The sequence below is a fragment of the Cebidichthys violaceus genome, unplaced genomic scaffold (genome assembly GCF_023349555.1).
Source record: "Cebidichthys violaceus isolate CVI_PGR_0920_01 unplaced genomic scaffold, fCebVio1.0.p SCAF_3, whole genome shotgun sequence".
Classification (NCBI taxonomy): domain Eukaryota; kingdom Metazoa; phylum Chordata; class Actinopteri; order Perciformes; family Stichaeidae; genus Cebidichthys; species Cebidichthys violaceus.
In genome coordinates, this window is record NW_027176483.1 from 2,858,524 (window position 1) to 2,871,830 (window position 13,307).

Consider the following 13,307-nt stretch of genomic DNA (forward strand, 5'->3'; position numbering starts at 1 on the left):
TTCAAAGCAAACCGCTGTTGCTGCAGCTGGAAATGTAAAATGCATGACTTTCCCTGTGTGGCAAAGGATTTTTCTTTTTTATGAAGAGAGAATGTCTTTCATGAACTTTATAGAGAGTAGAAAGGAATCTCAGGGGTCATTGGTTGAAAAGCTAAAAACATTAAAAAAAAAAGCTTTTCAATGCATGCGAGATATAAAAAGGAGGTTTAAATGTGGAAACTGTGACTGATTCCAAACAACTACCAAAACGACTCCCGTAGAGACGATGATGATGATGATGATGATGATGAACACGAGGAGGCTGCAGCGCTTCCTGTCTGCTCTTCACCAAATAAATATCCCCCACTTGATGTGTGAAAGAGGCACTGAGCAATCAGGGGAGACGAGTCGATCAAAACCACCAGAGTAATTTAACTTGCATAAGCTGCAGGATGTCACGTCGTCATCCGTCGGCACTTTAATGTGTTTTGTCTGATCTGAATGGAGTTGATTTGAAATAAGTAAAAAAAGAAAAAGCTTGAGGGTTTATTCCACAGAGCTCAGAAGTAGTCGTTTGTATTCACCGAAGATTAAAGGCAACAAATACCATTAAATATACAAGAGAATACTGAACTATTTTAGTGTTATTTTCAGGGTTATCTGTTGTGTAATTAATTTATTGTTTTATCTTTTTATGCTGCCGTCTTGACCAGGTCTCCCTTTGCAAGCCCAGTGAGAGCTCTGTGTTAAAGGTTAAATAGATAAATACCTGTTTGTTTTTTTTGAGAGTACAGTATGATGGTGCTTTGTGCTGCCATCTAGTGGAGACTTCAGGAACTTTAGTTTCGGAGGCCAGAATTCAGTGTAACAATGGTGCATTTCTCACTTCTCCTGCCTCCAAAAAACCAGCTATTTTTAGCAGCTCCACACAGGAAATTCCTCCTTCCTGGAGGCTTTAGAGAAAACGCCTCCTCTCGTGGTCATTTAATTAAAGTTGAGCTCAAAGTGAAGCAGCAGCTCCTCTGAAGAACTAAAACAGCGTCTTATTATTAGGCAATGTTTAACTTTAATTTCCTCCGGAGCAGCCGATGCTTTTGCAGTTTTTACATTGTTTTTCATAAAGTTTAAAAGTTCAACACATTTTTCAGATCAAGTATTATTAAATTCACCAATTACTATTTACACGATACATGACACTAAATGGTTAATCACAACGTTATTGTACAGGTGAATGTATTTAAATGATATAGCAATTGGCAGTATAAGAGACAGAGTATAACATATTACAATGAACAGTACAGTCAACGATAAACAAACACTGTGGCTTCCAGAAAGAGGCATTACTATGAAAAAAAATTATAAAATGTAAAATGCATCAAAACTGACATTTTCCCTCCTAAAACATTATAAACCTGCTGAAACTGAAGACACACTTTGTCCACATTTCAAACACGTAGACTAAGAAGTGGACGTAGTCATCATGGCGTCACCGTTTTGAAGCTTTAAGTTTGGCATTTTGGCCGTCGCCATCTTGGTTTCTTTGCAACCAGTGAACGTAAATGACCAGAATCGGACTCCAGAGGAGTGAAGTAGAGACGCGGCTCTGGTAGCACAACGTATCCTCATGCAACGGTTCGTATGATGTCAAAAACCTACAATTTTTTTTGTGCATATTCCGATTGATGTCCAGCAACACGTGTCAAATGTTAGATGCATACAGTCTTTCCAAAATAAATGCTTGAGTCCAGCCTGGGTAGAGACCTGTCAATCAGCGTGTAGCCCCGCCCCCTAAAGCATCCCCTGCTTTATGGTCTGTGTGACTCTAAATGGAGCATAATGTACTAAATGAACATCATGCTGTATTGAAGAAGACTGTAAACTAGAGATTGAGACCATAAACTCATGTTTACATTGTTTACTGAGGGAATAAATCAAGAGAGAAGTAGAGTCATTTTAGACTAGACTTCTATACGACCAGAGGAGTCGCCCCCTGGTGGACACTAGAGAGAATGCAAGTTCACTTTCCGCATTGACCTCACTTTTCAGAACCGGAGGTTGCCGCCTGCACGAAGCAGAAGGGCAGTTTCAAAAGTAACGGCACATTTGCTTAAGCTAAAGACGGAGATGCTTAAAGTAACAGCGGACGGCGGTGACGGTTAGTCACCGGCGAGTTCACGACGAGGGCGGGAAAACTTCTCAACGTCAACCGGCAAATCAACAACTCATCAGAACTCCTCATTCCTCTGTGTTGTGATTACGTTCGACGATAAACAGTTACGTCTGATGAGTGAGAGACGGAGGAGAAGCTGATTACAGACAATCAAAGCTTCCCACGTCTGACAGTGAGCGATGCTTTGAGAGGACTTTCTGAGGATCTGTTGAAACAAACTCTGGATCAAAGTATGCTTTCATAAGGAGTAAAAGTTGGCGCTGCATGATAAGTCACATTCTTACTGATGGTGCGGTCTGTGAGAACTGTATTCACATGTTTGGGGCATCATTTTTTAATAGTTTTAGGCTCATATTTATAGTTCTGGGATCAACCGAAAGTCACCACATCGCCTCCAAGCAGCTGCAATAGCTGGTTTTAACAGATGACCCTCTATTGGGCCCCTTGTTCGTTTTATCATTGTTTTTAATTAAGATTTTACTGATCACTTGTTCTGGCTCTTCCAAAGTCCAGACTCAAAACTAAAGGTGACCGTGCTTCTGCATTTTTACAGACTTGCATTTATGTGATGTCGTCTTTTTATTGCTTTTTGTTTTTTCAGGTTTGCAAGACTTTTAACATGAATCCTAACCGGGGTCCTCACAAACCACAAAGGTAAACCTTTTGTCAAATTTCACATTCTATCATTACAATTTTTCATAAATCACTTTGTTCTTTGTTCTTCAATTGTTGTCTGTTTCTGTTAAAATTGGTGCATTTTAAATAATATTCCAATTTTTTTTTTTTTTTTGGGGACAAATAAATTCACATTTTGCTACACAGTAGTTTATTCTTGGGGTCCTTGAAGGTAGTATCTGAAAAATGTTGGTGGGGGAGGGTTACATTGATTAAAAAATACTATTTCATAGAAAAAAATTGTTCATGTTAATACTCCCAAAAGTAAAATATAAAAAAGTGGTATTGATGCTGAAATTGGTATTGCTCTGGTGCTGATATTGAACTATTTTGAGTCAAGATTTCCTTTTCAACATGTGATCCTTTAAAACTCAAAATCCCCTCTTGATGTTTGTGTGTACCAGTTGTGACAAGAGTGATTTGTTTGTTTTACGTTTGAATTTAAGAGGAAAGTCTGATTTCAAACCTGTACTCTTGTGACCAACATCCTGCTTTGCCTTTAATCACAGCAGCATAATAAGTCTGTTTCTAAAGAGCTGTCTAAACTCAAAAAGCAGGGAAACCAAAGCCGCTAAAAAGCACAAAAACGTGTCAAAGATTGTGGAAAAGTAGTGAAACGGTTCCCGGAATGACCAGCTCCCTCCCCCTCTCCGTCTCACTTCCTCACACTGACTTCCTCCTCTTGCCGAACACGTTGTTGATGAGCTTGGCCATGGACTTGGAGCCGCTGTAGCGCCGCCGGTCGGCCCTGTACTTCAGGTGCTCCATCACCTGCCGGATGAGTTGCGTGAAGAGGCCGGCGATGTCCTGGTAGCTCTCGGCGGCCGACACCTCCTGGAAGTGACAGCGGCTCTCCTGAGCCACGCGGCGGCCCTCGTCCTCACGCACCTGCCGGGCGTGACACAGGTCCTGCTTGTTCCCCAGCAGACACACGGGAACCTCCACCTCCCTGACAAGCAGAGAAGAGTTGGAGCAGAACTTTTGTTTCGTTTTTGTAGTCAACATCCAAAGATCTAGAAGACACTGAATCTCATCATGGGTCAATTTTATATATATTGATGCACAAAACATCTGGAATATATCAATTCAACGGATCGATGCACCCGTAAAAAACACGAGATGTTCATTTTATAAGTGATATGAGACGCAAATCCTAAAAAATGGTCATTCAGACGAAACTAAATATACTTATCTGAAGGATAAAAGGTATTTGTTTATTTTAATGCCTCAGACAGATACTCATAATGTATATAGAATTATAGTTTTAGTTTAGTTCTCTTATTCTCATACTATGCATCTATTTGTACTTCCTTTTAACTTTTTACTGGTAGAAGGTATATTTACTCAAATACACTTAAAGTAGAGGTACTTCTACTTGAGTATTTCCATTTTCTGCTACTTTATACTTTTCATATCTAATATCTAATTCAGAAGTAGATATTGTACTTTTTACTGCAGTGTATTTATCTTACTTTGTAGATCCAGATTGCTGATACAAAATATATCCAATAAATATATTATTACGCCATATGCATATATTTATATATATATATTTATATATATATATATGAAAGTGATGAACACATTTATGCATCAATAATAATAATGAAATATTAATCATCTGAAATGGGCCATTCTACAAAATGACAACTTTTACCTAAATTATTGATTCTCATACTTTTGTGCTTTTACTTTAGTGACATTTTTTGCCGTACTTTTACTTGTAACAGAGTATTTCTACACAGTAGTATTGCAATTTCTTTACTTTGATAAAAGATCTGAGTACTTCTTCCACCACTGTTACAGTTAAAATCCAAAGATGATTCTTAAAAACACCCTAAAACCTGGTTCTGTTTCTATTTCTATTTGAGTTCAGAGTTGGTCTCCATGCAGAATAAGCGATCTACACACTCGTCACTTACTGACTGAATAAATATCTTCACTAAGTTGTGAGGAAGCTGTGGCACATGACAGGCAGCCTGGTGGATGTGTTCGGACCATTTTGTTTTCTCCAGCAGACCACGTTTACTAAATGCCTGTAGGTTAAATTATGAATCCCTCGTCATCATGAAACATTCATCAGTTTGTCAGCAGCGCTCATTAACTCCCAGCATTCCTCAAATTCAAGACTACGTGAGGATCCCAGTTCAGCTTCAGAGACAGCAGAGCACCGGTACGGTGTGCTCCTGTTTTCTCTCAGGGTTTAGATAGATAGGTAGGTAGGTAGGTAGGTGGGTAGGTAGATAGATAGATAGATAGATAGATAGATAGATAGATAGATAGATAGATAGATAGATAGATAGATAGATAGATAGATAGGTGGGTGGGTGGGTAGGTAGGTAGGTAGGTAGGTAGGTAGGTAGGTAGGTAGATGGGTAGGCAGATAGATAGATAGATAGATAGATAGATAGATAGATAGATAGATAGATAGATAGATAGATAGATAGATAGATAGATAGGTGGGTGGGTAGGTAGGTAGGTAGGTAGGTAGGTAGGTAGGTAGATGGGTAGGTAGATGGGTAGGTAGGTAGGTAGGTAGGTAGGTAGATGGGTAGGTAGATGGGTAGGTAGATAGATAGATAGATAGATAGATAGATAGATAGATAGATAGATAGATAGATAGATAGGTGGGTGGGTGGGTGGGTGGGTAGGTAGGTAGATGGGTAGGTAGATAGATAGATAGATAGATAGATAGATAGGTAGGTAGGTAGGTAGGTAGGTAGGTAGGTGGGTAGGTAGGTAGGTAGGTAGGTAGGTGGGTGGGTAGATACTTTATTTATCCCGCAAGGGGACATTTATTTAAGTTTAGTTGTAAATAAGTGTTTGAACTGCAACTGAATGATTAGTTTTTGATGAGAAAATTAGAAAAAATAAGAAAACTAAATCTATTTTTTTATTTGATGCTAGTTGAAAACAAGCCTGCTTTCAATTGCATGTCAGTCATTATTCTCAGTTGAATTTTAAACATATTCTTGACATTGTTTGTACTTTTTTAACACAAATCTAAGACCCCTAAGTCAAAAGCAAAAGCTTTCATCCACCAAGTCTCAACCAGAGTTTCCTCATCAGCCTCTGTTCACGTCATAGTGAATCAGCCCTCGTTGTGCTTCTCACCCTTTGCAGTTGTCCACACGCGCCTCCCGAATCTGCCGCAGGATGTTCTCGGCGTCGATGAAGGAAGTGCGGTCGCTGATGTTGTACACCACCACGAAGCCATCTGCCCAATCCACCGGCTCCTCCAGTATACACCGGGCCTCTGAGCTCTGCCACAGACAACACGCGCTTTTATTTTGACACTGACCATATGAAATTGGTATGTATGACTTCCTGTATGGCTTGTTCTTTTTCACTGGGACAGATTCAACCAGACAGAATTAGTTTCATGTCTTTTAGTAGTTATCAACTGACAAACATGAGCTTTAGATTGACAGCATTGGCTCATTGGTAGTTTGGTAGTTTGGTAGCTTTGGCCACTGATTTAATTAAATAAACCTTAATTTGCCCTCATGACAAAATATCACATGGATTTATTTGAACCTTAGAAAAACAAGACATGTAAAATATATTCACACATTAAATTTAGATTTATTTTGTGGCTTTAGTTTGAATGATCAAAAGAAAAAAGACCCTTTAACACCGTCTTTAGTATTTGAAATTAATTTAGATTTAATTTAGATCCATTTCCTGACTTTTAAGCCAGTAAAATCTGAAGGATTTGATTTAAATCCCCCTCGGAAATGAGCACCCACACACCCACGTATTCAGATGAAGTTTCACTCGTACTTGTACGGTACATTACAGCGGCTAAACTTTCTAAAAACACAGATTGTTTTGCGGTGTATCTGGGGGGAAAACAAACAAATTGTCTTCTACTTGTCTGTATGGCCCACAATCCCCAAAAAAGTATATAACTAATATTGCCCCTATTGTTGGCCCACTTCTTCCAGAAGCTATTTCACTGATGTTCTTGTCCCTCTGAGCACAGGACTCATGTAGGAGTTCATGATCTTGAGCAGAAATAAACAGTGTGTGAAGGACGAGGGGCCCGAGGAGGACATGTCTGAGCGCTGTAAAAACTCACTTATCCCTTCCTCTTTATTGACTCCATAGCGTCTCTCTGCAGTCCAGGTCAGAGGGGCAGGACGCGGAGTCCCTGTTTCTTTATGAAAGGGTCGGCCTTACAGTGAGCTTAACCGACAAAGACAATGGCACTTGTTCTGCCGAGCCGAGGGGTATTCCAATAAAATACTAACTCCGCAGTAAAAGGCCCCTCGGCTCTTCGGTTATAGCTGACAGAGAAGTAACCGGCTTATTTGGCTCTTTTCTTCAAAGAGACAGCCACTGGCGCAACATGGCCTCGGGGATACTCTCATAAACCTTTTGGGATTTTAACTTTCAAGTATTGTACGAAATGCACACGTGCCGGCCCAAAAGGTAAGCGTATAACCGTGACTCATGCAAGGGCACGGAGACGTAGTGCAGACTGAAAACCGGGACACTTTTTACTTTTTTTTTTTATGGGAAAACGCTTGTAGCTCCAAAACTAACCTTCACCTCTTAAATCAAACTGAATGCTGGAGTGAAAAGAAGGGAAGAACTCAAAACAGAAAACGTCAGAGTCCAACTGCAGCTCTGCTTTTCTATTTTAAAAAACACATTCACTATCAAAAGGTCTGGATCCAGTTAATGATATGAATTGTGCCAGTGATGTGTTGTACCTGAGAGCAGGGGTCAAACACTTCCAGATTTAGCTGCCTGCCATCGATCGACAGCCTTTTGTGGTACAAGGAATCTGTAAGCAGTCAAAGAATAAATAACAGTAATATTCATCGGTTACAATATTGACAGGAGTGAGTGGAGAGTGAAACAAATGATTAAATATTTGAATTAAAATAGATAAATGCTAATGCAAACTTTTATAAGGTGGTAATATGTCAATGTTTGTATTTACAGCCTCCTCTACTGCCCCCAAGTGGCAACAAAGAGGTAAATGCAGGTTTGATTAGATAAAAATGTGCGAAACCATGAAAAAGACAAAGATGTGCACTAGAATAAATTGATGTTTGGGATTTACTATTGCAATCTTTTTACAGCTGTAATCATTTTTGAATTATGCTGCGTATAAAAGGTATATCTCATGAGTCTGTTTATCTCATGAATGCTCAGGTGAAATGTACGGATCCACGATGTCTGGAGATAAACTCTGTCCTCCGGGGGGGGGGGCCGAAACCAAAACCCCTCACCGAATCTGGAAACACTTACTGGCGTTAGAGGCGTATTCACCGATGAAGCGCCTGGTCAGGAACCGCACAAGGACAGCTGGAGGAAACAGAAGAAATGAAAACCCAGCTAAATGAATCACGGCCCGCTCACAGGTGGGCGCAGTGGGGGGGGGGGGGGGGGTGTGGTGTGGTGTTAAATGACCCTCATTCACTCCCGCGGGCGCAGCACCGGGGCCAACGGTCTCTGGGATCGGAGCGGTGAAACTGCAGCCTCACATGAAAGAGGATGTATGGCTCTGCTGCAAAGCCATGTGTGCAGATTTGGCAAGCTGAATGGTTATATCCCCCCCCCCCGCTTCGCCTCCAGACTGCGAGCCACATTTAAAACTTGGTTTCAGTTATGGGCCGAAGTTTCAAGTTGCTGACATGCGGTCATGGGCTTCTGAGGGGCTTATGCAGGGGTTATGCTGCGACTACGAGGACACACAAATATGGATATGGCCTAAAAAGTTACTCATGCATGCGCAAATCAAATTCAGCACAGAGGACAATTCTTTTGGGGCTCTTCCTCACATTAACACTGATATATACAGACAGCAAAACAACAACAAAACAATGATACAGAGCAGAAAACGTATTAAGTGGACACAAACATTCACATACGGCCTCCAGAAGCTGCAGCATCTCCACAGTAACAGCTCTGCTTCACTGCCAGGCAGTGAGAATGGAGACGTCCCATTGTTTTATGAAGCTTGAACACATCGTAGAGCCAGTCTGCCTTCACCAGCGCCACAGAGACTGAATACTGATATACGCAACAGCAAGGATCCTATAACTCCCCTCCTCCCGCCTCACCAGCATTTTTTCACTGTAGTTTGACCTTTGCATATTCAAGGTATGGTCACATGAATTGTTGAAAGTCTTGGAAAATGAGCAGATGGAATTATTCAGCCCAAAATACAGATATTTTACATATATTACTTCAGTAAACAAAGAGTGAATTGCACTGCAACTGTAAAAGGCTTGCTGTAGTTAATTACAACTTTACAAAGTCAGTGGTGGGGAACTTTAGCTTTACTTTAGGTAGACTGCATTGACTCTGATTGATAAACCTTCAATGTACATTGTGTTTTCGCCTTTTCCAACCTTGAAATCAGCTCTTTGACAAATGTGTTTTATTTGACCAAAGGTCATGGATTATCTTAAGGCATAAATAATCTTAATTATCTTGGTTAAATCTCAATGAATGGAACCGATAACCTGTTGGTGTTGTGTGTTTTTTTTGTTATGTAACACGGAAAAAAGGCCAGTGAAATTAAAAGTTAGGTGACCAGAAACCAGAAAACAAGCAGCTTAAAGTTAGCCTATAGCTTACCATCCAGCTAGCTAAATTAGCTATATAGACTATAGTGCAGAGTCTCAATTTAAGATAAGATAAGATAAGATAATCCTTTAGCAAGTATTATAAATAAGTAATAAACAGTAAAGAATATCAACTAAGTAAAAAAGTAAAAAAAATCCACTATTACTAAATATAACAAAAAATTCAAAATTAAAATATTGTATTATACTTCTGTACTAACACTTGCTATTGACTATGCCAAAATGCAGATGGTGTTCTCAAAACGATCAAAAAGAGTGGAACGCTTGACACTTCCTACACTTAATGGCCGCCATCTTGGCTACGTAGCCGATGGGAATGTTCCAGTCGCGGTTACCGTTTGTCCACTGAACACCGCACTAGACAAATGTATTCAACTATTTAGTTGAATAGACGCCATCAGTATTGTTCATTGGGTTAATTTGGTCAGTCTGTAATGATTTGGTAGCGCAAACGGTAACACCGCTAGCTAGGTAGAACTGCTAGCTAGCTAGCTAGATAGCTAACAGTGCCGTTTACCACTTCCTGTAAGTGCAGGACACGCCCCGATTGATTTGAGACAACGCTACACTGTCACGCACTACGCCAGTACATGTTGTACACATTGTACTACACGGATGTGTACTAACAGACGTGTCCGAATTGAGAAACACCTATTAGTAAAATACAAATCCTGATTTTAGGTTCTATGTCTAATTTTTGTTGTCTGAGTTGATTTGATGGCAAAAAAAGTTTCCCCCACTGGGAACTAATGAAGACGTTCTAAAAAAAAACTGGTAGAACGTGGACCTTGTTTCACTTTTTGTCAAACTACTGTTTTAAATTTAATAATTAACAGCTACAGTTTGCAGTTAGATACCAGAGAATTACAGTAAGCTAGTTAGCGTTGGCTCCAAACAGCGTTGACTCATTTTACGTCCAAACATTAATCCACAAATTGTTGGGATGTAATTTAGTACATTTACTTCAGTACTGTACTAAGGTACAATATTGAGGTACTTTACTCTAGTAAATTAATTTGATAGTTTGAGTCACTTTGCAGTATTCAAATACAAAATATAATCAACAAATAAATTGATGTAATGTGATGTATTGTTATGGTAGAACCTGAAAAGCTGGAGGGCATCACACCCTGGAAAGTCCTGTATGCTTGTATGTAAAAGTACATACAAGCATCAAAATACACTTGAAGTATCAAAAGTAAAAGTATACATTATGCAGAATGGCCTGTGGCAGAATATCTATAATAAAACTAGATTATAATTAAAACTAATACTTGCAGTTAATGTTGTATTTGGTGCAAATTCCATCTACTTAATGTACTGTACCTTGAATCGTAGTTTATTGGTTGATTTACATTTTCAATTAATAATCAGAATATACATAGCTGGCTAACTAGTAACTAATGTCAAATAAATGAAGTGGAGTGAAAAGTTCAGTAAAAATATAAAGTAGCAAAAAAATGGAAAACACTCAAAAGTACCAGTACCTCAAAATTGTATTTAAGTAGCAGCCTTCGTGAGTAAATGTACTTAGTTACAGTACATTACAACACTTAATTATTTTTGCACCAAAAACAATCGTTATTTGACAAAAACAAAAGCAACTAATATAACGTTTAAATGGCCTCAGACACAGTACAGAGACGATACAACCTTCTTTTTTTTTTCTTCTGCATCTGTTTGCAATATAAATCACCTCCAGCCTCTCACCTGATTTCCCAGCCCCCTGGCTTCCCAGCAGGGCCAGCTTGATGTCGTTCATGCCTGTTCTCTGTCAGCTCCTGAAGCCGGCTCTCTGTGTCGAGTCTGGTATCTGGGTTAGCGTCGGCACACTAAATGCTCCTTACAGTGCGGGCTGGATGGGAGTACAGGACCGGCCCCCTCTCTTTCTCTTCAAAGGGCTGTTTCACTTTTTTTAAAAAGCTGGAGGGAGAGAAGAGGAGGGGAAACAAGCGCCCTCCTCTTCTCTCTCGCTCTGTCTGTGTGCCGAGCTCTCTCTCTCTCGCTCTCTCTCTCTCTCTCTCTCTCTCCTGTCTCTCCTGTCTCCAACAAAGCGCTCTCTCCCCTCTTTTTCCCCTCTCAATCCATCTGTTTTTCTTCTTTCTTTCCTCTCTCGTTCCCATATATCTCTCTTTTCTGCCTCTTCCCCCCTCCTACCGAGAGGTTACTCAAGGGTCACGGCTGACTAAACCTATTGTGCCGCTCCAACACTGTAACTGTAGTCCGGCTGCCGTCGATGGATATTTGTGTTATTCCTCATGCTCTAGTGTTAATGGGAGACCGTTTGCACCAGGAAAAGAAATAGGTGAAGTGTTATGAGTTACGAGAATACAAATCACTTTGATGCAGCTCTGTCTCTTAGAAATGACAGTTTAGAGAGAAAATACCACCTGAACGCTTTTTTTTATATAAAAAAAATCATAAAACATGACGCCTTTTATCGCATAGATGCTACCAAAGTTCTGCACATTGTATTTTGGGAAATTCTTTTTTTTTTTTTAAAGTGAGTCAAAGTTGTGTCATAATAGGTCTACATTTTAATTCACTTATCAAAAGTATGAAATTTACCAGGTCAGATTAAAATAAAACAGTTTTTAACCACTAATTGTTTAATTTAATTTAATTACATTTCATCAACATAATATAGGAAACGTTTCTAATGAACATTATATTGCAAGTATGACTATATTGGCTCTTGCAATACAATATTTGTAACTGAAGTATGATCAACGTCTTTTTATGGTTATGTTTAGGCACTCAAAGATTGCGGTCTTTGTTAAATATAGACGTGAACGATGAGTTGAAGCACAAGACAAGTGGTGTTTGATCAAACATTCGACTGAAACAAAACCACACGCTTCCCGCACTTTGCACTTATTTATTACAGCTTCATTTCCCAGAATTACGACTATTTTTATCGCAACTTTTCCATCTTTTCTTTTTCTGGCAGAATTGGGCTTCCATATGTTTGTGACTTCATAGTTAGTTAAGATCAAGAAACCATAATTTGTAGTTCCTCAGGCGTTGAAGTTATTGTTGACGTCTACGTGATAAGACCTCCGCAAAGTCACACTCAAAGAGAGTCGTTTTACTGAAATGGAATCAATGTGGGACAACTTTTGATGACTTTGGTTACGTACTTCATCACCCGTGCCGTCACAGCTCCACCAGACTGAAGCAACACAGGGGAAAGCTGTGGCTTTGATTTCCGCGGAGACGCGAAACCATGAGAAGGCCAACAACAACAAAAAATCCCCGATTGGAAGCATCAGTCATATTCCACGACATCAAACTGAATGGATTCAGACGAGCGATCCATTTCCTTGAGCTTCGGCTGCCACACGAAATGTGGCGCATGCAGCCGATAAATCATCCTCCAGTAGCTTCCATTTCACAGGCGCTAACGTCCGCCAACAAAACAAATATTCTTTAGACTTAAAACACATTTTTGTCCCCCCCCCCCGATCCTCCCGCATGTCGGCCATTTTCCGCCTATTTCCAAACCGCCGTCATTTGATCGGTTTCGCGTGCGAAGTCGCCTTCAGAGAGGGATTTCTCGAATTGGCTGCACTTGGTCTTGGTGTTAACAGGAATTCACAAAAACAAACGCTGTTTTAAAGCCTCAATTTCATGTTGTTTTAGTCTGTTTACAGAGTTTCTTTATGGTTATAATGGTTGGCAAGAATAATGTAAACAAGGCTTTTATAACTTTAAGAATACAGTACATTAATCCACATGTTAGTCTTTGCCTCCAGAAAGCTGTCAGTCACTGTCAGAATGAAGAAGTGTTGGCGTTGGAGCCGCTCTCTTGGTGTTGACTTTAGGATCATGGAGTTGCTTCTTTAAATACTATTCAACAAAAGCTGAAATGAAAAACC

The 13,307-nt window shown here is 39.8% G+C and overlaps 1 protein-coding gene across 1 annotated transcript; it reads right to left on the reverse strand.

The window, feature by feature from the left end:
• Positions 1-1,038: 1,038 nt before the first annotated feature.
• On the reverse strand, positions 1,039-11,301 carry rerglb (RERG/RAS-like b). Its single transcript, XM_068723959.1, has 5 exons — positions 11,140-11,301; positions 8,087-8,143; positions 7,543-7,616; positions 5,939-6,087; positions 1,039-3,773 (listed from the first exon to the last, which is right to left on the reverse strand). The coding sequence occupies exons 1-5, from the start codon at positions 11,189-11,191 to the stop codon at positions 3,488-3,490; spliced, it is 618 nt and encodes a 205-aa protein (XP_068580060.1). The 5' UTR covers positions 11,192-11,301; the 3' UTR covers positions 1,039-3,487.
• Between the last annotated feature and the right edge of the window lie 2,006 nt (positions 11,302-13,307).